This window comes from Eulemur rufifrons, chromosome 30, assembly GCF_041146395.1.
Source record: "Eulemur rufifrons isolate Redbay chromosome 30, OSU_ERuf_1, whole genome shotgun sequence".
Taxonomy (NCBI): domain Eukaryota; kingdom Metazoa; phylum Chordata; class Mammalia; order Primates; family Lemuridae; genus Eulemur; species Eulemur rufifrons.
The window spans coordinates 64,061,795-64,089,617 of record NC_091012.1 but is presented as its reverse complement, the minus strand read 5'-3'; the positions used below and the strand labels follow the sequence as shown (position 1 = coordinate 64,089,617).

At 34.0% G+C, this 27,823-nt stretch overlaps 1 protein-coding gene across 1 annotated transcript in view; it reads left to right on the top strand.

Moving 5' to 3' along the window:
* The window catches only part of NRK (Nik related kinase), a 122,956-nt gene that overhangs the window by 78,806 nt on the left and 16,327 nt on the right, over positions 1-27,823 (top strand). The window contains exons 11-22 of the mRNA XM_069463777.1: positions 6-181; positions 1,871-1,934; positions 2,369-3,533; positions 5,617-5,724; positions 8,805-8,869; positions 11,756-11,850; positions 14,370-14,467; positions 15,491-15,861; positions 17,082-17,415; positions 23,134-23,296; positions 23,752-23,907; positions 25,655-25,798. Coding sequence (XP_069319878.1) covers positions 6-181; positions 1,871-1,934; positions 2,369-3,533; positions 5,617-5,724; positions 8,805-8,869; positions 11,756-11,850; positions 14,370-14,467; positions 15,491-15,861; positions 17,082-17,415; positions 23,134-23,296; positions 23,752-23,907; positions 25,655-25,798 — 2,939 coding nt within the window. The remainder of the gene's footprint in view (positions 1-5; positions 182-1,870; positions 1,935-2,368; positions 3,534-5,616; positions 5,725-8,804; positions 8,870-11,755; positions 11,851-14,369; positions 14,468-15,490; positions 15,862-17,081; positions 17,416-23,133; positions 23,297-23,751; positions 23,908-25,654; positions 25,799-27,823) is intronic.

Here is a 27,823-nt window from a genome sequence, read left to right as displayed (position 1 = left end):
CTTAGGTCCCGCAAGTTCCACAATTTTATGGAAAAATGCATGATAAAAAATTTTCTGGTTCGTCCTACTTCAGAACATATGCTTCATCACCCATTTGTTCGGGATATAAAAAATGAACGCCATGTTATTGAGTCATTAACAAAGCATCTTACTGGAATCATCAAAAAAAGACAAAAAAAAGGTAGAATCTGTGATGTTTTTCATTTTACTGGAATTAATAGTTAGATGAGAGCATAATTTATTCATTTATTGGTTTTGGAAAAAAATATTTGCTGAAGAACTAGGTTGAAAATAAAAATTCTGAGGCCTTCCATATTTATTTTTCCAATAATGTGCCATGTGCTGTTATTCATTTCACTAACTCTTACCTGAGTGTACACACATATATAAATGTATATATATATATATATATATACACACACACACAAATATGGCTATTCATTATTGCCAGTTACAACTGGCAAGTATTCATATTTACAAAGACCTTGAAAGCCTCACATGGAATTTTGTGATGTGCCAATTTTAAGTAAACTAACTGAAGAAATATATTAAATTAAAGGTAACAAAATCTATAGCTTACTGTTCTTTTTCAGCTGATATTTTGACTCTGCAGAGATAAGTGGATTTGTAATTAACCATTTATTAACTAATAATTTTGAAGTAATGTTTGTGTACCATATAAAGCTTATTTTATATTCTTAACTCCAACTATAATATGTTATTAAAGAAACTAATATAGACAAATAAAAGTAAGCTTCTATCTATTAAAAATGACAGGATGGATTTTCACTAAACCCAGAGGAAACTACTTGGGAATTTTTAACTTTATAGGTTACTTGGCATATTACACATTTACTTTTGGGGACCATAGGCAGGGTTGAGAGTAACAATGGAGTGGAGAAGGGGGAACTCAAAAAAGCAGGCATCCTCAGATAAGCTGCAGGATTGATTACAGTGGAGCTAATTCCATCTGCATAACTATATGTATTCCATTTTGAAGTGAGGAACAGCAGGAATTAATTTACTTACCTATGGTGATGAAGTCATTGGGCCAACATCACAGAGACCAGCCAGTCTCAAATGGGTGCAGGAAAACCACACATCTACTTGATGATTTGCTAATTTCCAGAGTTGCAAGATTTCCAAAATGTTACCTGCAGGAAAATTCCTATTTATATGGAGGTCACTCTAAAGTAAATATAGTTGCCCTAAACATTTTAAAATAGGACATTCAAAAGGAAACTCTTGTTTGTAAGATTCTGTATTTCAGTAGTAACAGCACAGCCGATAAGAAAGAAGCTGAATGTTTTCAATGTGACAAGTGTAAAACCCAGAATTAAGAATTTACCTTGTCATTGAAAAGACCAAAGATCAATCCCAAGCTATGAAGGTTGACATCTAGAGCCCAAATCTGTAAGCCATGCTCACAAACCATCTAGAATTTCTCTTGTCATGTTCTCCCTTTGTCTCATCCTCTTTTCTTTCTTTTATTATAGAATTGCAGCAATCAGATTGCTAATTTTCTTTCCCATGCCCAGAGAAATTAATCTGCATGCAATAGCTGTACTGTGCTGCAAAAGTGGGCCTGTCTACATCACCAACCACATTTATATATTTATATATTTTATTTATTTATTTTTCATGGTTTCATCAGTGTTCACTGAGAATTGCATTTTTTATTGCATATTACGGGGTACAAATTTTTAGATTACATATCTTGCCTTTGCCCCACCCAAGTCAGAGCCTCAAGCATGTTTGTTTGAAGGGATACTTTCAACTCCACATCCTGAGTGTTAGAGGGTACAAAGTGACTAAAGTGGATTACATGCTTCTCTGCTGTTTATGCATTGTTTTTCTCTTTCCTAAAAAGGGATACCTCTGATCTTTGAAAGAGAAGAAGCTATTAAGGAACAGTACACCATGAGAAGATTCAGGTGTGTTAGACAAATTGCATATATAATTTGATGATAGCAACTCGCTTAAGGCGGTTAATTCATACTGTTGCCTTTGACTCAGAATGACTTAATCCTTTCTGATACAACAAATAACAAATCTCTGCTCTCAAGAGATATTGAGTGGAAATATTGAGGAGAACTTTTTATTACTACCCCAAAACTCCTTAATATCTGGCAATAGAATGATCAAGTAGATTATCAGACTCCATTAATAATTGAATATATTAGTAATACATGTTACCTGCAGAATATTTCAGACTTTACAGAAATAATTCCAGAAAGATTTACTGAAAATATCTTTGTTGCAGAAACTGTCCATTTTTTAAAATAAAAGCAATTGCCCTGAATGGCTCTATTCCACTGAAAAATTCTAAATTCTAATTATATGGCAATCATTTGTGTATTTATTTCAGAGGACCCTCTTGCACTCATGAGCTTTTGAGATTGCCAACCAGCAGCAGATGCAGACCACTTAGAGTCCTGCATGGAGAACCCTCTCAGCCGAGGTGGTTACCCGATCGAGAAGAGCCACAAGTCCAAGCACTAAAGCAATTGCAGGGAGCAGCCAGGGTGTTCATGCCACTACAGGCTCTGGACAATGCACCTAGGCCTCTACAGGGTCAGGCTCAGGCACCTCAACGACTACAAGGGGCAGCTCGGGTGTTTATGCCACTACAGGCTCAAATTAAGGCTAAGGCCTCTAGGCCTCTACAGATGCAGATTAAGGCACCTCCACGACTACGGAGGGCAGCCCGGGTGCTCATGCCACTACAGGCACAGGGTAGGACACCTAGGCCTCTACAGGCACAGGCACAGGTACCCAAAAAGCAGCAGGCTCAGGCCCAGACCCAGGCATCAGAACAGCCCCAAGATCTGGACCAGGTTCCAGAGGAATTTCAGGGGCAAGATCAGGTACCCCAACAGCAACAAAGACAGGGCCAGGTTCCTGAACAGCCGAGACAAAACCAGGTACCAGAAGAGCAGCTGGAGCAGAACCCGGCACCCGAACAGCCAGAGGTACAGGAAGAGGCTGCTGAGCCGGGGCAGGCAGAGACTGAGGCAGAGGAGCCTGAGTCATTGCGAGTACATGCCCAGGTGTTCCTGCCCCTACTGTCACAGAACCACCATGTGCTGTTGCCACTACATTTGGATACTCAGGTGCTCATTCCTGTAGAGCACGAAACCGAAGGATCACCTAGGGCACAGGCCTGGGCACTGGAGCACCCACAGGCTATTGGCTCAGTTCAAGCACTGATAGAGGGACTATCAAGAGACTTGCTTCGAGCACCAAACTCACATAACTCAAAGCCACTTGGTCCACTGCAAACCCTGATGGAAAACCTGGCATCGAACATGTTTTATTCTCAACCCGAACAGACACGAAAGAAAAAATCAAAAGTTTCTAGTCTAAGGCAGGCACTGGCAAAAAGACTGTCACCAAAGAGGTTCAGGGCAAAGTCATCACGGAGACCTGAAGAGCTTGAACTCTCAGATTTAGAAGCCGGCAGGCAAAGGCGCCAACGCAGATGGGAAGATATCTTTAATCCACATGAAGAGGAATTGAGACAAGTTGAAAATGTAAGAGTTTTTGATATTTTTATGCTGAGTCAAAAATGCAGAGAAAATGTGCTAGTTTATGCTGATGTTTTTCCTCTATAAAATCAAATGAAATAAATATTCCTTGTGTTCCACAGAAGATTTACTAATTTTTACTTCAAATAAATTATCCTGAGCTTTAAAGATAATTGTGACTGAATATGAGAAAAACCTTTTGCTTGAATGATGTAGGTAATTGCTTAATGTATCTTGATCGAAATATAGCTTTAATTATTAGTTTTCTACAGATTATTACCTTAACCAAGAAAGAGATAACATATGCACATTTAAAATTACTATTTTGGATCTTTAAAAATTATTTTCATTATTTAAAATTTCAAAGATAACTAATTAAAAATGAACATAAAAACAAATCTGTTTTTTCCCTCTAACCTCTATGTTAGTTTACTTCCTTTTTCTTCCCATAGATGCTGAGCTCTACTATTTGAGTGAATTATACTCATTTTTGTTCTTCAGGATGTTTAAATCAAGGTTAAAATGAGAGAGACAAGCATTTTCCAAAACATTTTGTATGTGGTCACCATATTTATGACATCTCACTAATTTGCTGCCCATTTTACATAATTAATCAATGACATGACCTCACAGAACATGAAACAAGTTACAAGTTGGTCTCTGCACCATTTTGAAACAATGCATTAAACTCTATCTTATTTAGGAATAGTCAATAAACATCATTCTTTTGAAAACCATTAACGTAAAGTAGGTGTAATATGACTGGAGCTATTGAATTTAATCTGGCAAGTCTAATCTGATGATGAAGAGTTTGTGGACTTGATTAGCAAATTAATGAGGCTAGGCAAGATTAGGAGAACAGTTGTTTTCTAATACTTCGCAGCATCCATTTACATAAAAGGAATCATTGTAATGATCCTGAATTAAACCCTGTGATCCACATCCATTTGCCTAATAATAATTGATGTAATAATTACAGGTGAATCTTGTCTGATTAGATAAGGAATTCCTTTGGTTCATGCACTTGAGCCAATTGAATAAATGCTAATTCACTGACACGTTTAACATGAGAAGAGGTAAAAGTAGCAAGAGAAGCAAGACCCAAAGGGGGAAATGGATGTCTAGCTCCCAGAAAAAGAGGGAGATACAAAGAAAAAGAAACCAGATGGAGAAGGGGGAGGTATAAGTCTAGAATGGTCATATTTGGCAAAAATTAGGGCATCTAAAATGAAAATGACTATTCTCAACGAGCCCTAGTAATCAATTATATCTAATGGATTTTGCATTTGTGAAAAAGACTTCTCTTTATCCCTGGAAGACTCATAGTATTATCAGCATGGCACACACTTAGTGTCATTCATTGTTTTAAATTTTTATGTGGGAAGCCATTCCAAAATAGAAAAAAAGTCAATAAATAATAGTTACCGATCCCACAACTCTAGGCTCTTATACAGGCATTCTTATCTTTATGTGTGATCCTTAAAGAAAACATAAAGGAAAAGAAAATTTTTGATAATATAGTCAAAGTCATAGGTCTTTTGAAATACCTGAAATTTTATTAGAGTTTGGAGACATAGGTTAGTACTTCAACTCACCAGCAGGAAAAAAGCATATTTTTATTTTGAGTTGAAGAGATAATATTGATTGGCTTAAAAGGGAATACAGTTTTCTAAACTCCTAGAGCTCTATTCGGGAGAAATATTTGCACCTCTATATTATAGATCTTCCATTGCTCAGTAGGACCAAATTTTGGAGTTATATTAGCTTACTAAATGTGGCAGTTTGGTGTTATTAATCAATATTTAGACCAGAGATTAACCTGGATCCCATAGATGAGCTTGAAGAGATCAGCAATCTCCTTAAAGATATATGCAAATGTGTGTACCTATATGCAGTTTTCTAAGGTCAATCTGTAGCATTCCTCAGATTCTGAAAGGGATCCAGAACTAAAAACTATTAGAAACTACTGGTTTAAATCATTTTTACTATTGGGAAATTATTCTTTTAAATTATATATTAGGATGATGCAGTTGTTCTTATCACTTGCATTTTAACCATTAAAATACATATTTTCCTTTTTGTTTCAAAGGACAAAGAAGATGAGTCATCAGACAATGATGAGGTATTTCATTCCGTTCAGGCCGAAGTCCAAATAGAACCATTGCAGCCATACGTTCCAAATCCCAGAGGAAATGAGGTAAATTTCTCAACATGAGTTGCTGTGACATTAGTAAGAGCCTAAAACAGTGGTTCTTAAACTTTTTGGTCTCAGGATTCCTTTATACTCTTAAATATTGAGGACCCCAAAAAGTTTTTGTTTATCATATGGATTGTGTTATTCAACATCTAACTAATTAGAAATTAAAATTGAAAACAATTAAAAATAATTCACTTACAAAGTAATAAAACTATTGCATGTGTGTAAGAAACAAAGTTTTAAGGAAAAATAACTATATTTTCCAAAATAAAATTTTAGAGAGAATGACATTATTTTATATTTTTGTAGATCTCTTTAATCTATCTTGCTTAATGGAAAACAGCTGGATTCTCATATCTGCTTCTGCATTCAATCTGTTGCCATATGTTGTTTTGGTTGAAGTATATGAGTAAAAACTGGCTTCTCACATATAAGCAGTTGAAAAGGGAGAATTTTTATAGATTTTTCAGATAATTGTGGAAATCCTTTGATAATATACTGAAACTAGAGAAATGGAATCTAAAACCATATCAATGAAATTTTATATACCTTGTTAATATTAAAACCCATTGGGCTGTCTTGTGCCATGAATAGATGTTTTGCTTATGCATGATTTTTAACGTCATACATTGGTCAGTTGGAAAATACTGGTTCATTGTGTATGTAGATCTTTCCAAAAGTTTACCTGTTTTGTTATACAATAGCAAAAAACAGCTTGTTAATATCTCCGCCAATTACATCATATAAGCTATTGGGTATTGGTAAGCTGTTAAGTGCTCAGTAGTAGATATAGGTTTAAAAATTCTAATTTTCCCTTGAAAGCTCAAATTTTATCATTGCTAACAAATAACAGTCAGTTGGGGTTTTTTTCCCTTGAGTTGACAAGCTTACTTCATTCATTTACAATAAAATATCTACGAAATACCAAATAGTTTGAATAATCATAGTTTGTCAGTCTTTCTTTAAGCAAAAATATTGCCCATGAAAAGTGCTGGTAGTCCAGTTTGTAAAATAATGACACGTTTTATTCCTTGATTGTCTCTGTTCTGGGATGCAGTTCGTGACAGGATCTGGCTCATTTAATCTATAGCTTATTTTCTTATAATTATGGGAATAATTCAGTCATAGTGTCCAGGTTGGCGTCCATTTTCATGACTACATTGGTAGTATTCTATTTAGCATGTGTATTAGTGAGGCCAGAGTTGTAGGTTCAATTCTTTTGTAGACAAGGTAGCATCATAGCCAGTATTCCTAACAGCCAGCCATCTAAAAAATATTTTTCACTAAGGTAGATTAGGTGAGCGTGTGAAGAGCTCAAACTCTTGCCTTATTGATAGTGGACCAGGAGCCTCATTGTTGTTCCTAATCAACACATGGATGATAAGCAGCACAAGATGCTTCACAGGAGTCTACTATGAAGTCTTTTATGGACATTTCTCCTTTTCAAATACAATCTTTCTACAAGCATGCCCTGGGCGAGGCAAAGGCATTACATGTAACCAAAATGTTTGTACCCCCATAATATCCTGAAATAAAAATAAATAAATAAATACAATCCTCCTGATACTAACAATCTTCTGAAGTGAGCAACAAAGAATATTGCTTTATAAATATTAACCGCTGGCAGAAGGAACATGAGCTGGATTGTATTCTTTAATTGGAAGAAGCAATATATCTTTTTCTCTGCCTTACTAAATGATTATACTCATACTCTCAGGTAGTAATTATTACCTTAAGCATGACACTTAAACAGGAAAATCATTTTCACATTAAATACAGCCAATTCATATTAGGCATTGTCTTTTTTATTTAGGGCCATTATCTATTTTGAGAAATTTGGGCCTTTGGTTTACTAGTGTTAGTAAACTTCCTGAGATCAGCTTCATAAACCAAGCAGTCTAGACAGGGTCGATATGATGCCAGCTATTTGAATTGACAGTGGAAAGAGTTAGGCAGATGCTTTTCTTGCTTACTGCCAAGCATCTGATTATATTTGGAAACACTCATTAGCAAAACATGAAAGATTCACAACATTTTTCATTTCTCACTTATCTGTCTCTTAGAGTGTAAAGACAGCCTTGATAAGTCACTTCATAAAGAAATAATAGTGTACTAAGGCTACTACAGTTTTTAGAAACTATAGAATAAGTATACCAGCATGAAAATGCTGGATTTTTAAAAAATGTAACATGTTGAAATTTCCTTTCTAAAGAATCTAGCGTGACTGGCTCATTGCATGTCAGAATGACTTATTTTTTGAGCAGCTAAAAACTATTGTGAGTAGAAACCTAGTGATATAAAACTAAATGAGTCAAGGCAACATTCCATGGCCCTGTCTGCCAATGCTGGCAGAAAATAAATCTGCTTCATTGATGGAAGCGGCTCATATGTGCCCTTTCTTGAGTGTTTTGTTGTATTAGATGAGTGTATAATTAGTAAAATGCAAATTAATTTATTTAGAGGTGAAAAAGTATTTGGGGCACTAATTATGAGAGTACAGTCAAATTGTAAAATGGAAAAACAAACTTTCTTAAAGATGGGGCAGTTTTGACTCTTGAGAAATTTTTAATGATTAGTTTATATGTGTGACAACTGTTGAAAATCTAGGGTTAGTTTAAAAGGGTGAATGAGTGAGAATTTGAACTTAAATTTTTAAATTCTGAGTGAGAAGTTTGCACTTGATATAAACAGCAATGTGGTAACATGCAAAGAACATTAAATTAGGAGTTGGGGGGCCCGCATTCTGATTTTAGATGGTCCTTTGACTTCATGTAAAATTCCTACAAAAGTTATTTTTCCTGAGCGCTACAGATTTCTCAACAATAAAATGAGGGTTTTTGATTATATGATCTCCAGAATCTGTTTTTATACTAAAATTCAAAGTTATCATCAGAAATTATGGTTAACCAATTCTAATGTTATACTGTAACATTTGTGAAAATAGGATCTACTTATTAAAACCATATTTTATAAGTTGGATTTTTAGGAAAATAGATATAAAAGGTATTTTACCATAAATAAATTACCCAAATGAATTGGTGATCAAGAATTCTACTGAAGTATTCCATTTTGTCTTTAAGGTTCAAGACAGACCTAGTATGCTTTACAACCAGGATCATGCACACAGTGTCAAGCTCTCTTCAAGGTACATGTCTTTGATTTCTATATTCAAATTACTCATGATTAATTATCACATGAAAAACTAAAGCTTGTTTCTTTGACACTATGTTCTGTGTGAAGTCAAAACTGAAATACCAACCCTCAACAATAAAATGAGGGTTTTTGGTTACATGATCTGCATCATCACCACTGGTATCATTGACCTGCATTTAAAACCTTAACTGCAGTGATCCATTGACTAGATCTTTGACATTTGGGCATACTGCAGTCTCTGCAAATAATTATTTAGTTTGATAATTAGCTGGCAAGGTCGTGATTTAAAAATAGAGGGACAATAACAATGCATTCTTTGACAGTGTTCAATTAGTAGTTGATGATAAAAAGACATGAAATTTCAAGTGATCTATCTTGCACATACTACATGATAAAACACACACACAGATTAAACCTAATCTCAGAAGCTAATGCCACAGAATAGGTAAGCCTGAAAATAACATATAGTGAAAATCAAATCTTAGACTCAATATTATATCAATAAAATATCATATATAATATTGATACCAGTCACTCTAATTTTTGATCTTTGTAATACTGATGATCTTCAGTAACTTTTTATGATTGTGTTCCATATCTTAGATGTTGTATGCAATCTGTTATATTTTAAAGCCAAATTTTAAGTAGATTTTCTTTGACAATCATACTACCTCCAACCCCAACTTACAATGGAGAGAACTTAGCCTATGTTCATTCACTCAGTCAGTCAGTAAATATTTATTGAGCACTCACTATTTTCTGGACAGTGTGGTCAGAATGCATAGAGTTAATGTTGTGTTGTATGTATCTTCCCATCTCATTATTTTTTAAAATCCCATACATTTATGTCTTTAGATTTAACTCTTGTGCAGAAGTCTTGAAAAATTGAAAAACAAGACTGGGAACACCTTTCTTTTTCTCTGTACTCAATGAATGGGTTGTCATGGTCCCTCTGACCTCAAAGGGAAGAAACCAGTTTTGAGTAGTTGTTTTTGGTGTCATGGAACATAACTTTAATAAAATATAATATATAAAAAATCAAACTTATGCCAATTTTTATGTTATCTTAAATATTTGTGTGTATTTATCAGAGATGTTCAGGGTTTTGGAACTATTATTGTAAAGCTTGGGATATTTATAACAATGTACAGAATTTCTGTTAATTTCTCAGATATTTAGAGTTTGTTTATTTATTTTTGGCCTATTGGGCCTGCTTAGCTTGTTAGGCAAATTTAAGTTTTGTCCTCAACTCTGGGTTTCCTGAAGCAAATTAATAAAAAATAGGTGTTTCAAACCACTTTTATTGTTAGTATTGATAAATTCTGTGTGTCAGTATGATTTCACAATTTAAAAATCACAATTTTGGAGTGCTGTTTCTCCATTTTATCTATTTTGATTTTTAAAATTTAAAGTTCATCTTTACCTAATGATGCCAACTTATTTAGATAAATTTCACCATTTTGATTGTATATTTCTTTTATATATAACAGGTTTAATCAAGAAAGTTTTATAGAAAAAACAGGTTTGAAAGAACAATAAATTTTGGGTTGATATGCCTGAAAGCAACTAAGTTTTTAATGTTATTTTAACATTGGAATGTGAAAAGAAGTGTCAGCAAATATTTGTCTATATAGTGTCTCATAGATTAAATATTTCAGTACTTACAGGCAAAAAATAAATAAATAAAATTGGCCGGGCGCGGTGGCTCACGTCTGTAATCCTAGCACTCTGGGAGGCCGAGGCGGGTGGATTGCTCGAGGTCAGGAGTTCGAGACCAGCCTGAGCAAGAGCGAGACCCCGTCTCTACTAAAAATAGAAAGAAATTATATGGCCAACTAAAAATATATAGAGGAAAAAATTAGCCGGGCATGGTGGTGCATGTCTGTAGTCCCAGCCACTCGGGAGGCTGAGGCAGGAGGATCGCTTAAGCCCAGGAGTTTGAGGTTGCTGTGAGCTAGGCTGACGCCACGGCACTCACTCTAGCCCGGGCGACAGAGTGAGACTCTGTCTCAAAAAAAAAAAAAAATAAAATCAAACTTAGTGTTAAACTTGTAGTGATTGTTCACTTTACAAAAGGATTTTGAGTTTATGAATAGCAAACACATTGCTTTTAAATATGGTTAAATTTATAAAATTGAACATTCCAATTCTACTCTTTTAGTTATTTTAAAGTATCACATGTACCCTATAAATATATACAACTATTATGTACCCATAATAATTAAAAATAAAACATTTTTAAAAAAGTAAAAAGATTTGTCTGTTCTAGGCCTAAATCAATAACCAAAGTCTTTCCCATATGGAAACACCAAAGTAACTAGAAAATTTAGCATCACTGGTCCAAAGCAACTTTCTAAATATTCTTTGAATTTGAATAGTAAGAATGAAAGTGCCCTATCTGTCCATCTATCTGTCTATCTAAATCAGGAACAAGACATTAAAAAAACATGAACTTTAAGCATTTAAAATCAGGATAATAAAAATAGAATATTTGACATAACAATAACTTATTTTGTTTATCATGTTAAAATAAGCACACTATCATGTCATGCTTATTGCTGTGTTACTCAGGTAATAATATTGTCTGAATATTAGCTTAAAAATGTTTATAGGAATTTTTAGAAATAAATATGATATATGAAGGAAACATACTATATGGAAAAATGTTTTCATTGCTATATTTTGGAAATTCTTTCTCTGTTCTAGATAAAATAGGTTTGGGGGAACATGGAAATTGAAAATATTACTTAAGGTCTACTTTTCAGTTTGATATATACCCATGTATTTAAGCAAAACTTTTTGTTAGTCTTTATGTTGAGTTGTACATTCCCCTTATGAATGTTAGGATATAGCACATGCTTTTCTGTCTTTTCATTAGTGTTCTTCAGTGGTCTCTTTTGGAACAAGCTCAGAAGCCCATTGACATCGGACAAAGGAGTTCGCAAAATCTTCAAAATTGCCCAGCAGTATCAGGTGATTCAAAGCATAAAGTTTCAACAGTGAAAAAACAGAGCTAATGTTTAATAATTTATATTTCAGAATTCAAGACAGAAGAATTTCAAGAAGGAATGAATCAAAAGTATCAGGGAGGTCAGGTAGGATTAGAACCAGAAGGCCATGCCATTGGATTTGGCAGTTGGGTCGTCAGTGGTGACCTTTGAGAAATGGAAAATAATTTTTCTGAAGTTTCTTCTTTTACTTGGGTAGTAATTAGGAATGTGTCTAGAAAGGTGGGGAGAGTCAATTTTATTTAGTTTCTATACCAGGTAAGAAAGATATGGGAAAGGAGCTTGGGAGAGGCCTCTCCAACAAGCTAAACTTTATAGACAGCCTTTAGAATATTGGATGCACTAGTTGTGAGCATGTGTTTTATTTATCAGTTTGTTATTTCACCTCCCAAAATATTACAGTATCTCATAAATATCCCTAAGTGTTACAAACTGATGATTTTACTCAGAATACATGAAAAATTGATCAATCGAATCATAGAAAATAACTTTGAGAATTGATATGAATTTCAAACAGGTGTTTTAGTTTCAGATGTGCTTTGAGAGAGATTAAATGAATTATAGATTTGTGAAATATTAGGATAAACAAAACCAAAAGTTGTGCCTTGGATCATGAATTCTAGCATCATCCAGTTTTAAGCAACCCAGGCAAGTTTAAGCAAGGGGAAAATGCCTAATTGAGTGTATGAGTCATCTCTAAAAATATAGCATACAGATTTTAGTAAAATGTTAATAATAAAAAGGATATAGATATACCTATGCTTTTGAAAATTGAATATTTGAGGATCTGAACTTAAAAACCCCATTCTTCTTAAGAGACTTACATAATGGCAGAATTTTTTTTTAAATAATAGTGTGCCCTCGTGCACAAATACTATGTAGTAAGAAATAAGATGAGTGTAAGTAAAGAGTGAATTTAGGAATTTTTTTCCCCCAGAATCTTTTTCTTCTGGTTTGACTTGGGCTGATTTTGCTAATACTGGGCAAACAACTAAAAATTTAAGGTTTATTCATGTTTCATTTTGGAAATAAGGAAATTCTGGATTAGGCTCCAAAGCAGTCATGAACATTGACGGGCGAGAGAAGGGGGATAGCATCTGTGCAGATAATAGCAAAACATCTTACATGTCTTCAGTTCCAAAATTCTTTTGTTTTATTTTATGTGCTATTTGATATTCTCATGAGATGACAGGACCATGAAATCAGAGCACCTTACTACAGATTTGTCTCAAAATCTCAAAACTTTTACCTGGACTTCTTGTTTGGTCTGCTAACACACCAAAAGACTTCAGAGAAATGGTTTCCTGCAGGAAAATAATAAACAGCAAAAGTACAACAGTACCAGAAGATGAGGACACAAATTTTGGCGCATGTTCAGTGAAATGTTCTTAAGAGACAACAGTCTTACAAATACATGCTTTTTGGAATTGTAGTGTCTGTACTTTGGCTGTGTATACCAAGACTGAAAATAAAAGAAAGGCAGTAGTCTTTAAAATCCAAGCACACAAAAACAATAAACAGGGACATGACTGTTCCTGTAGTGAAGCTTTTTCTAAGTATGCTCACTAAGATCTGATATTTGATCGTGTTAAATATTCTTACTGGATTTCAACCACAGGTGTTGTTTATTGTACCACAACTCAATATCAAAATTTGGATTTCCAAACTAGATAAATTTGTATTTTAAATAGAAATATTTACACTATAGAATTGAGCTGTCCAGTATGGTAGCAACCAGCCACATGTGGCTATTCAAATGTAAACTAAAATGAGAAGTAAATAAAATTAAAAAGTCTATTTCTCAGACACACTGACCACATTTCAAATGCTCAATAGTCATGTGTGACTAGTGGCTACTGTATTGGACAGTGTGGATACAGAACATTTTCATCATTGCAGAAAGTTCTGTTGTATTTCACTGTTACAGAAAAGTTCCCAGCTGTATAAAAAGGTATAAGTTTTATCTCTTTTCAGTAGTTTACTCCTTAACTATATTGAAATACATCAGGATATATATCACTTGATAGAAATTTGGGGGTTAAGATTTCAGAGTCAGCTCTCATTTTGAGAGTTTTGGATAGCCTATTATCTCCTAATGCACTGTTGAGTTCTTTTTCTATTGGTTAGTAGGTGAGGCCAGCCCTTTCTATTCTTGATACATTTAAAAATAATGGGTCTACCTGGCTACCCGTCATACTGTGTATCTTCTTACACAGGTAGAGAGAAACATTTAGCAAGTGTACACTTACTACTCAAAACAGAATAGCTACGTAGGTCTACAGCTTGAACAAAATTTGAGCCTACTACTACCACTGAAAACAGAATTCAGGATCCTGGTCCTGTGAGAATTTGTCGGGTGATATTTCCTGAATAGAATCACAGAGGCTACAAGAAAAATAACAAGGGATTGAACTAGTACGCTATACAAATGAAGGCAGTGGCTATAATTACCACTGTTACTAATGTATTTTTGGCATTCCATAGAATCTTCTTCTGAGGAAGAGAGTCCTGTGACCAGGAGGAGATCTCAGTCATCACCACCTTACTCTACAATTGATCAGAAGTTGCTGATTGACATCCACGTAGGTTTCCATCTTAACACGTTTATGGCCATTCTTTTCACTTTTCCATTTGTTTTGATTTACACATTCTCATCTTCACTAAAGGAAGGAAAAATATAAAGAGTTTAGGGTTTTTTTTAATTAATCTTTTAAAGGTAGATTCCCCTTGCTATGTGAGCATACAGAATATAAAATCTAGAAATTAAAATTGAAAACTCTTAACCAATAAGACAATATTTGATTTTCACTTTTTTGTGTCAATCAGAACATACTTCAGAGGGGAGTGGTAAAGAGCTATTTGTAAAAGCTAATCTCAGATTAAGAGGTTAGGTGCTCAATTTTTTGTTTAATAGCATTCCTTGGGCAATAAGGCAATGTATAAAAATAAGACATTTAGTAAAAAATAAAATGTATACTGATTGCTTAATTAAAAAAAGTTTTCCAACTCTTTTTGCAGCGTGCTTTCAGATCATTCTATTTTATTTTGTAATTACCCTTACTCTACTATACACACATCCCTTCTAGGATGCCCAAGAGTTATATAACACATATGGTACTTAAAAGGTTTAAAAGGTAGATTTGTATTAATTTGCTTTTTAGAAGCATTTAAAATGCTTTAAGACAACTGCAACATATAAATTCAGAGCTGGGAAATTAACATACAAATTTCAAGAGCTATGTATTAATCCCAATGTCAGGGGATGAAACAAAAGGAAAAAGTGACTGTATTTTTAGAGCATCAAATCACCTGTTCTACTTTCCAGCATCAAAAGCAAATGTCTACTCCTCAGCAGACAAGTAGGGGTAATAAAAAAAAAGTGAGTAAATTTTGCCCTGTGTGATCCAGAAAGGCCACTAATAATCATAGCCTGACGTTTGAGTTTTAGCATCTCATCCTCACTAAAATATTGGCTCTATCTAGTGAGTGAACATTTTTGTTTCAATTGAAAATATATTTTAAAATGTTGTCAGCTTGGAAACTTTCCAATCTAGTAGAAAATGAAAGGCTACTGGAGACTACATTAACCTTTCTTGTGCACACAGGTTCCAAATGGATGTAAAGTAGGAAAAATATCACCCCCCGTATACTTGACAAATGAATGGGTAGGCTATAATGCACTCTCTGAAATCTTCCGGAATGATTGGTTAATTCCCGCACCTGTCATTCAGCCACCTGAAGAGGATGGTGATTATGTTGAACTCTATGATGCCAGTGCTGATACTGATGGTGATAACAATGATGATACTCATGATGCTTATGAAGATACCTATGGCCTTGCCAATGGCAGTGATGACTTGGATAACCAGGTTTATGAGGCTAATGATATCTGTAAAGACTGTGATGATGATGACAACAATGATGATTTTGTTGATGACACAGGCAATAATCGTGATGATGTGCCTAGTTGGCCAAGGTTGGTTTTTATGGATTACTTATACTATCCATGTTTTATAACTTGAGAACTATTTGCACCTTTGGTTTGTTTTTGAAATTTACTACCAAGAGGGTGAACAAATTTCACTTGCTTATTACTAAATGGTTTAATTTTCAATAATAGATTTTAAATTGTTCCAATGTAGAGCATCTAATTTTGCATTATTTGTATACTTTTAAAATTAGCATTTAAATATTAATATTTATTAGTTTTTTAATAACTGGAATTGTCTAGATGTTTCTGTTAAAATTAATGTCACTGAATCATCTTACCCTATAAAACCACAGTGATTATGAGAAGTGGGGCAACAAAGGAAGTATACTACTTAATAACTATAAGATGAAGCTCTGGTATTTGCAAACATAGCTATGCTTTTCTCCAACAATTAAGATATCACCATGTATATAATAAATTTAAGATAATATTTATCTGGTTAATTGATGGAGAAGTTACCAAGAGCTCTTTTGGTTTTTTTTTTCCAACTGAAAAAAATCTACCAAGAATTCTGCTGTCAAATAAATTTACTTTTAGAATTGCCAAAGGCACATTTGTTTAATGTCTCCTATGCAAAAGAGAGCATTGAGACATTTTATTAAGCTTGATAATTTTAGCAACTAATTAAATGACTATCATAGTTTCATAAGATATGAGGTCTATATTACTGAACTTGTTGGTGAACTATTAGACCAATGGGATTCTATACCAAAGCAGTCAATACATGTGTTAGAAAATCAGGGCAGCTGTCAAAATTAACACAAACTAGATATATTGCAGGAAGAATTATTTGCATGTCTTGTGGTTGAGCTTAAAATGTAAGCTTGATCATTCATGTCGCTATAAAGTTGCTAATGCATGAAGTAGTCTTATTATTTAAGGAAAAAAATGCGTATTCTTGCTACTAACTTAACGTGTATACCTAACAAAGAATGCAAGTTCTCTTCCCTCTGCCATTCAAATGCAGCCAGAAAATTGACGTCAGCTATGGTATTGATTCAGTATTTAAGATTGACAGGCCATTGGGGCATTTTTATTGTCTATATCATACCAATAGTGTTCACATGTAGCCACATAGCAAAGACATGTCTGGACATGGTAGATATATATGTAAGGCACATCCTAATTCGGTTACATTTACTTACTAGCTTTCAAATGTGTTTTTATTGGGTGACTTTCTTTCATTAATTGGAACTTTTTATCAGGGCAAGATATGGCCGAGATGGACGCTGGAAGCAAGATGGTATTGATGGAAATAATGGAAAAGAAGTCTACAGAGTCTATATAAGCCATAAAGCCAATAGAAGCCATGGAGGAAGTGCAGCCACTGGGAGCAGTGCAGCCATTGGAGATCAAGAAGGACATGAAGCCAGTATAGGCAGTGGAAGAAGAAGCAGCAGGGGTAATGGAGGTAAGGGAGTCAGTGGAACCAATGAAGAGAGCGGAGCACTTGAACTGAATAGAAGAGAAAATTGCTCAGAGACAGACCGTCCAGGATTGGAGAGACTTGCATCCTGGGACTTTGAACATCAACAGGAGGTAATGCACAAAGGAGTATGAACTCCTCTCATTGTGAGTGTGTTTCTTCATGTGACATGTAGCATTTCCAGCTGTTCCAAATATATTTTAACCTCATATCCCAAAGCTGCAAATATTTTTAATCATAGATGTATAGGTAGATCTTTACTACTTCTAATTTGGATGGTTCCCGTTTATTTCTAGGAACAAAAATCTCTTATTTGTTTGCCTTTATTACACAGATCACATTTGAGGTAGAGTCTCTTAACATGTTCAATTTAAAAAAACATTATTAAAAATTTTAATTGGCACATAATTATATATTTATGGGTTACAGAGGGATATTTCATAATATACAATGTATAGTGATTAAATCAGCATATTTACTATAGCATATGCATTACTTCAAATATTTATCATTTCTTTGTGATGGGAACATTCAAAATCCTCTCTTCTAGCTATTTGAAAATATATAATAAATTATTGTTAACTACAGTTCCTCCTATTTAGCTGTAAGTTTGCATCCTTTAAACAAACTCTCCCTATCCCCTCTCCCCTACCCTTCTGGGGCTCTAATTACCACTACTCTACTCTCTACTTATATGAGATCAACTGTTTTCACTTCTGCATGTAAGCGAGAACATGTATTCATCTTTCAGTCCCTGGCCTATTTCACTCAAATAATGTTCTCTAGGCTCATCCATGTTGCTGCAAATGAGAAGATTTCATTACTTTTTATGGCTGAATAGTATTCCATTATGTATAAAAGCCACATTTTCTTTATCCATTTGTCTGTTGATGGACACAAGCTGATTCCTTATCTTGGCTATTGTGAATAGTGCTGCAGTAAACATGGGATGCTGATATCTCTTCAGCTTACTGATTTCCTTTGCTGTGTATGTATATACCCAGTTGTAGAACTGCTGGATCATATGGTAGTTCTATTTGTAACTTTTTGAGGAACCACAATACTGTTCTCCATTCCTACCAACTAGTTTACACTCCTACCAACAATATGTAAGATTTCCCTTTTTTCCACATCCTCACCAACATTTGTTATACTTTTTACTTGATAATGGCCATTCTAACTGGGGTGAGATGATATCTCATTGTGGTTTTGATTTGTTTTTCCCTAATGATTAGTGATGTGTTGAACATTTTTTCATATATTTGTTGGCCAGTTGTATGCCTTCCTTTAAGAAATGTCTATTCAGATTATTTGCCCATTTTTGAATGAGATTATTTCCCTTTTTTTCTGTTGTTTTTGAGTTCTTTGTATATTCTGGATTGTAATCCCTTGTTGGAAGAATAGTTTACAATAAATTTCTCTCATTCTGCAGGTTGTCTCTTCACTCTGTTAATTGTTTCCTTTCCTTTGCATACACTTTGTAGTTTGATATAATCCCATTTGTTTGTTTTTGCTTTTTTTGCCTGTGCTTTTGAAATTCTATTCATAAAATCTTTTCCCAGACACAGACCAATGTCCTGAAGCATTTCCCATATGTTTTCCTATAGTGGTTTTATAGGTTCAGGTCTTACATATAAGTCTTTAATCCATTTTGAGTTGATTTTTATATACGGTGAGAGATAGGGTTTGAGTGTCATTCTTCTGCATATGGATATCCAGTTTTCCTGGCATCCTTTATCAAAGAGAATGTTTTTTCCCCAATGAGTAGTTTTGGCACCTTAGTCAAAAATCAACTAACTATAAATATGTGGATTTATTTCTAGGTTCTTTGTTCTGTTCCATTGGTCTGTGTGTCTGTTTTTGTGCCTCTACCATGATGTTTTGGTTACTATAGTTCTGTAGTATATTTGGTAGTGTGTACTAGTAAATCTGGTAGTGTGATGCCTCCTGCTTGTTCTTTTGGCTTAGGATTGCTTTGACTATTTGGAGTATTTTGTGGTTCCATATGAATTTTAGGATAGTGTTTTCTATTTCTGTGAAGGAGTTCATTGTATTTTCATAGGGATTTCATTGAAGCTGTAGATCACTTGGGATAATATGGTCATTTTAACAATATTAATTCTTCTAGTCCATGAACACAGGATGCCTTTCCTTTTTTGTGTCCTTTTCGGTTTCCTTCATCAGTGTTTTGTAGTTTTCCTTGTGAGATCATTCACCTCCTTAGTTAAATTTATTTCTAGGTATTTTATTTTTTTTGGTAGCTATTGCATATGCATTTGCCTTCATGATTTCTTTTTTTTATCTAGTTTGTTGTTGGTGTATAGAAATGCTACTGATTTTTGTATGTTGATCTGTATCCTGCCACTTTACTGAATTTGTTTATCAGTTCTAAGCGTTTTTGGTGGAGTTTTTATGTTTTTCTATACATAATATTATGTCACTTTCAAAGACAATTTGACTTCCTCATTTCCATGTTGGATATTCTTTCTGTTTTTCTCTTGTCTAATTGCTCTGCCTAGGATTTCCAGTAGTATGTTGGATAAGAGTGGTGAGAGTGGGCATCCTTGTCTCATTCAAGTTCTTAGAGAAAAGACTTTCAGCTTTTCCCCATTCAATGTGATGGTTGCTGTGAGTTTGAAATATATGGCCTTTATTGTGTTGAGATACATTCTTTCTATACCTAATTTGTTAGGAGTTATTATCACAAAGGAATGTTGAATTTTATCAAATGTTTTTTCTGCATCTCTTGAGATGATCATGTGGTTTTTGTCCTTCATTCTGTTGATGTGATGTATCACCTTTATTGATTTTCATATTTTGAACCACTCTTGCATTCTTGGAATAAATATCATTCAATCATGGTGTATAATATTTTTGATATGCTATTATATTTGGTTTGCTAGTATTTTTTTGAGGATTTTTGTATCTATGTTCATTAGAGATAATGGCCTGTAGTTTTCTTTTTTTGTTGTGTCCTTATCTAGTTTTGGTATCATGCTACCATTGTAGAATGAGTTCAGAAGAATTCCCTTCCCTTCACATTTTTCAAATAGTTTGAAAAGAATTAATATTACTTCTTCTTTACACATTTTGGAGAATTTGGCAATGAAGCTATCCAATTTTGGGCTTTTCTTTGTTGTGAGACTCTTTACTCATTATTCAATCTCATTACTCATTATTGGTCTGTTTAGGTTTTATATTTCTTCCTGGTTCAATCTTGAGAGGTTTCATATATCTAGGAATTTATCCATTTCCTCTGGGTTTTCCAATTTGTTGGCGTATCGTTATTCATAATAGTCGCTAATGACTCTTTGTATTTTTGTGATATTAGTTGTGATGTCTCCTTTTTTGTTTCTGATTTCTTTATTTATTGGGGGTCTTCTCTTTTTTCCCTAGTTATTCTAGCTAATGGTTTGTCAATTTATCTTTTAATAAAACCAACTTTTTCTTTTGTTGATGTTTTGTATTGACTTTTTAGTCTTAATTTCATTTATTTGTACTCTGATCTTTATTATTTCCTTCTACTACTAATTTTGAGTTCAATTTTTTTTCTTGCTTTTCTGTTTCCCTGAGATGCATCATTGTTTATTTGAAATCTTTCTACTTTTTTGATGTAGTCATCTAATGCCACAAACTTTTCTCTTGATACTGCTTTTGCTGTATCCCATAAGTTTTGGGTAATCATATAATATTTGTCTTTTTATGTCTCACTTATTTTACTTAGCATGTTTTCAAAGTTTATCCATGTTGTAGCATGTATTAGAATTTCATTCCTTTTTAAGGCTGAATAATATTCCATCTTATGTATACCACATTTTGTTTATTCATTCATCTGTTGGTGGGAACTTGAGTTCTATCCATCTTTTGGTTATTGAGAATAATTCTGCTGTAAACATTGGTGTACAAATATCTGTTTGAGTCCCTGTCTTCAGTTCTTTTGTGTATATACCTAGGAGTGGCATTGCTGTGTCAGGTAGTAAGTATGCTTAACTTTTTCAGAAACTTTTCACATGTAAAATTTTAATTGAAGTAATATACTCTGTTTAGACAATGATTTTGTCATTCACAAAATGTTTATTGACTTTATAAATAGGTTTGAAATACTCAAGTAGCTCACAGATGCTAAATCAATAGGAATGGTCACAGAGAAGATTTCCTGGAGCATGTGGTATTTGAACTAATTCTTGACAAATGGGAAGCATCTGAATATCTGAAAACACAGGTGGAACTCCAGACAGAGGAAAGATCATGCCAATCTACTTTTCTAGCCTATTGTCCTTTCATACAAACTGGCTTTGAAGATGCCATGCTCTTTCATTAGTGTTCCTTGTATAAGCTGTTACCTCTGTCTGGAAGGCTGCCCCTTCACCTCATCTCTACTTAGTGAATTAGTCATCCTTCATGATCCAACTCAAATATCATCTTTGACTTTCCAAGGCAGAATTGTATACCCTTTCCACTGTACTTGCAAACATTTTGCCCATAGTTCCATTTATGACATTGTAGTTTAGTTATTTGTGTATTTGTTTGTCTGCTACACTAGATTATGAACTCTTAAAAGGAAGAAATTCTATCTAATCCACCCCTAATTATTTTTCTTCCAACTCACTCAACCTCAGGGTCTAACCTAGGACATGGCCTATGATAGGCATACAATAATTATGAAAGAAATCAATAAAGGAAGAAAAAAAGAAAAAAAGGTAGAAGGACATTCCCTGAATGATTTCCAATGGGAAAGCAGTATAAGTGGGAAAATATCTATCTCTATTTATCTATCTATCTGTCTAACTGTCTTAATTAAAGACATTAAAACAGAATGTCCCAACATAGGTTTCATAGCAACCCTGGGTGTCTCTAGTTATCTTAAGAAATGTTTTAGAAATTTGCAGAGTGAATGGATCTTCCTTTCATTTTAATTTATAAAGGACATGCTGCCATACCAGGCTTTTGTGGTTGGAAAGGTCATAAAAACCAGTCTTTGATGGGGCTGCACAACTCTCTTGATGCCAAGAATCACTGTTTAGACACAAAGGTCTTATCGACATACAAGCTTATAAAAAATAGTTGGTACGTTTTCCCATAGGATATGGCATTCCACATAAATTGTCACTTTTTGCGGCTTTTATCTTTGAGTACCTTTACTGTAAGTTAATAGAAGCAGGGTAGGTTTTGAGTGAGGCATGTTCACACTCTTGAATTTGTGTTGGTTGATTTTCCATCATTTGCTCTGTCATTTGCAAATTCTCCCTGCAGGTTTTTCATGCTCCCAGTTTTGTGAAAGTACCTTAAAGCAGCGGAACAGATACCCTCACACTGTGCTTTTTAGTTTTTCAAGAGGCTGTTTGGCATAGCATAGCTGAATGTATGCTTTGGAATCAAACAGGCTTTGGCTTCAAACTCAGGTTCCCCTACTTACTAGCACTATTACCTTGAATAAATTATTTAACTTTTCTAAACTTTAGTTTCCTTATAAGTAAATTGTAGATAATTATACTTATTTGTTGGGTTATGATAAGGATTCATGAAGCTATGTAAATCAGATACCTACCATGGTACTTGGTACGTGGTAAAAATTCCACAAATGTTAGGCCCCATATTGTACACTTGGGGACCTAAAGTTCCTTGCATTTTTCCTCTGTTATCAGTGGTCTCAGTAATAGGTTAGTTCTGTCTCTTCTGATGAAATTGTTGAGTTTTTCTAGTAAATGTGGATTTTATAAGAATTTAGATATTACAAATCTTGCATTCTCTTTTTCAAATTACCCCTAGGAATATTTCTCCCACTGCCAACCTCCTAATAAAATAAAAATTGATTTTCAATCTTCTTTTAGGAGCCAGGTGGTAGAAGTGAGGCCTCAAATGCAGTACCCGATGACGGAAATGACAGTAAGGACATATCAGAATTATCAACACAATCAGATTTTTCTGCCTTCCATTCGTCTCCTTCTAAAGGTTCTGGGAGGGTTACTGATGCTGACTTTGCCAGTGCCACCTGTGAGTGTGCTTAATATAATCTCTAAATACTGCTATCTGTTCACATATTAAATAGTATTTAACCACTGGTTCATGATCAGATAGGAATAAAATCATTCTGATATTTAGTTGACAAAAATTCAGGTTGATAATATGCTTTTAAAAAAGTCTACTCTTTGCTGAATATTTATGGTACCTAAATTTGAGCTACAATTGAGAAATTGAGTCCCTTATCTGGATTTTTTTTGTGTTCTAATCACAGTAACTTAAAATATATTCATATTCAGCAATGTATTTTAACCATCAGAATTTGTGTTATCTGATGGTTTAAAAATTGCTAAAATAACAAATGAAAATTAAATGCAATGAAGGAAAAGGAATTTGTCTAAGCTGTGTCTCAATTGTAGAAACACTCAAGCACATACGGTGTACAGACTAGAAATTTCTCTCAGTATCTTCCCCTTATTTCTTTGCAGTATGTTCTGGATTCGAGGAAGTGCCTGAGGAATCACCTAAGCAACCCTCTGAAGTCAATGTCAACCCACTTTATGTAACCACTGAGTGTAAGAAACCACTAATCCACATGTATGAGAAGGAATTTACTTCTGAAATCTGCTGTGGTTCTTTGTGGGGTGAGTTTGATTTCCTAAAACTGAGTTGTTTTTTCAAAAAATATATTTTCATCTATGTAGGTTTCATAGGTATCTGTGAAAATCATAGGCATAAAACATTTGTTTACTATTACCAAATCATTAATTCAAATAAAAATATATTTACATTAATTTGCTCAGAATTGGTTTTGCTGATTTTTTTTCACTCAGTGCAGTTTGATGTTTGAATTGGTGTCCCCACCTTTTTATTCCATGTTTTTTTAACCTGAGTTAACTTGGCTAACATATAAAACTAGACTAGGTTATGGTTATTTGAAAATTTAAGCTTAGTATTTTTAATTTAGGGTAGTGTTCAGCGTATGATACCTAATAAGATATTACAAGAAAGATTTTTGCAGAATCGTGTTTTTGAAAAAGTCTTGAAAGTTTATAAAGTTCCCTTTATTAATGTAATGTCTTAACTTTGGTAGACTTTTTTCAGTCATTTATTTCATAAGAATTATAACCACACTGGTAATGCTGAGACAATATTTTACCCCAAGCCCATCTGAATCATAAATGAAACAGAATAAATGAATGCAAGGATGCAGAAATCCAAAGTAAATGCCAACCTCTGACTTGCAATTTCATAGATTTTGCTTAATGTTTGAGGAAACAAGGGACAGAGTTTTAAATTAAAAGTGGAACAGGGTAGCAGAGATTATAATTATATGGATTCTTTAGGAAAAAAAATATGATCTCAAATTTTTGCTAATTTAATGTACCAGACAACAAGAAAGCATAAATATTTCAGTCGGGCAACTACCCAGAAATGTAGTTAATGTCTAATAACTGGTCTTTATAACTTGTGATTTTATATTTCGAAAAATGAAAGATTTTAATTAAAAAATGACCACACTTTGCCCTCCTTCCCTGACTCCCTTGTGAGAAGGTGCAGTTTCTAAACCTGCCATTGGCCATGAATTAGAGAACTGGTAAAGGATAGAGTGGGAAAATGAAAGCAAGCAGAAACACTTGTCTTTTCTCCTTATACCCCCAGAGCACAAGTAGTCTCCAAGTGAAATGAAGACTCTGAAATTTTCTCCTCTATTATGTAACTTGGCTGATTATTTCCTATATCAGTTTATGGGGAAAAGCTGCCACAGTAGTCTGAATTATAATTTAACCTTAGTTTTATCTTCTGTTTCAGTTCTCTTATTTGATGTTTGTGCTTATATTTGAACAAACCAAGCCAGCCAACAAATAAAAGAGAGTGTATAAATTTAGATACATGTAGGATAGGAACCATAAAAATTTTAATGTATGTGTGAACACAGAATCATCCAATATAAAAATTATTTACATATAGTTATCTCAAAAGCATTAAAATCTTTAGTTATGGTTAGAAATGAGAAATGAACTGAATTGATTGATCTCTTTGTATGTGCTAGACTAAGGATGTTTAATGGTAATTTTCAAAAAGGTTGATTCATTCTGATAAAGTTTGGGCCACTACTAAAGGGTATGTAAAAAGATATATATGAAGTCCTATTTGTGAGATGGCACACCAGAAACCAGCCAGTGGAATATTGCCAGAGGAAATTATCTTCTGTATTTTCCTGTATTAAAATGAAATTTATTCTGTTGGTAGAGTCCATGGTTAGCATTAGCCTATAATAAGTCACCTTTACATAGATCAGCACACCAGAATAGCAAAAATAGTAACATAAATGCAGTTACAAAAAATAATCTGAGCTAATATAGCACTTTTCTTTTTATGTATGAACAGGAGTCAATTTGCTGTTGGGAACCCGATCTAATCTGTATCTGATGGACAGAAGTGGGAAAGCAAACATTACTAAACTTATAAAGCGAAGACCATTCCGCCAGATTCAAGTCGTAGAGCCACTCAATTTGCTGATTACCATCTCAGGTTTGTTTAAGAACTAAAATTAGCTGAGTAATTATGCAGATTAATTAGGCTGCAAACTGGGTTAAAGACTTTCTCAGGTGAAAGTGTTCATAGTAGAACACCTTAAATATAACCTTTAATTGGGACACCAGATTTTCCTACTTGTATTTTCTTATCTATTTACAATTTAAACTAACTTCCTTTGATTGTAATGAACCTGACCTAGGTCAGTGATGGGAAAAAACACACCATTTGCATCCTTGCAGGTTCTTTCCAGAATAGCCTCCTAGAACTTCACAGCTCTAATTCTCATTCATTCATACACACAAGATCACACCAACATCCACCAAATACCTTTCTTGTGTTGTGTTACAAGGAATGAAGAACAAAGTGTACAATAATCAGATTAAAAAGAGTCCCTTGCACAGCCTATCGTAGGGGCCTACAGATAGAGTTAGTAACAAGAATAGATCCCCTAAAGACCTCTACACTTTTTCCACACCATAGTTGAATTTCTTAGTTTTAATCAGTCAGAGCCTGAACATTTGAATACCAGAGATCAAATAAATGAGGGTTAAAAGTGATTGTGATTACTAAGCAGGGCTTAGTATCAGGAAAGCACTAGTATTAAACCTGACTGTAGACAAAAGATGACTGACAAAAGGAGAGGAAAAGAAAAAACTAATACAGTTTGGTGATTGAATAAAATGATGCTAATCACAGTCATTTATATGAGGCTATATATTTTTGTAAAAATATATATGTATAATTCGTGTGCAGATTGCCATATTACACACTAACAATGTATATTCCTAAAATGATTAACTTTGTATTAAGTTTTGGTTATAGGAGAAAACTCTTTATAGGTATATGCTCAGACTTCATGAATTTTTTGTCATGTTTTATAGTAATTGGTTTATAACTGAGGCACACAGAAGTAATATTTATTTTTTAAAAACATCTGGGTGGCTTAGAGACTATATATCTGGATAACAGACTTTTGACTTTTTATCCAGCTTTCTGTAACCCAAATGTGCCCTTCTTTAATACTCGAGTTTCTCTCAAATGTGGGTTACTTTTGCATCAAATAGTACTGAGAACCTCAATATAGAAGGATGCTTAATAGTTTGAAGGACAAATTTACTTTACCATTTAAGAAGAGAATGGTCATAGACATAAATATCTGAACCCTAGTACTGCTTCAAAAATGTTGTGTAAAAACTTATCAATCACCTAAATAAGAATCCTATTGTTGGGCCTAGAAATCTTGAAATAGTAAATCCTAAAAGTGACAGAGAAAAAGGAATATAAGGCCACTAGATAGGAAGAGAAGTGTGTGATTTTAATGACCTGTGTTTCTATCTGAATTGTAAGAATTTGATGGGATTTGTAATTAGGAAATTAATATGAAAGATAAATTGGGTTGAGGAAAAAGATAAGAAAACTATCAACTATTTTGTAAGCATGCTGCAAAGACAGAACACAAAAAGACCCATTCTGCTGGCCCTAAAGGCCTAAACAGTCCATACTCAGACATCCTTCTTAAACACACACACTACCGGTGACAGCTTCTAGGACTCTGCACCTCAGAGAAGTCATGACTTATTGAAAAGCCCAGGTATGAATGAATGAATTTGTAATTCTGTTGCCTGCATGGTGGCTGTCTTATCCTGTCCCAAAGAATTATTTTAGATCCACTTAAGACAGGTGCATAGATAGCTGATACAGACTTATCTCTTAGAAGTGAGAGACTAAGGTAGACTTTGTTATTACATATCCAAACTCTGAAGGGAAGATTCTGATGCAATGTAGTTTTTTAACACATTGACTGTCACTCTAGAAAATAAACTTTTTTCCTTGGGGCCATGGTGTTTTATTATGAAAATAGGATAAAAACGTCAAAAACAAAATGATCCTTTCTAATTTAATGAAAAATTTGTTATTTTTCATTGTTTTCTGTGCATGAGTTATATGTAACTTGAAAAATAGTTCTCACGGCTCCCAAGGTGAAGAGAGGTGAGTTACACATGCTTCATGAGGTCCCCG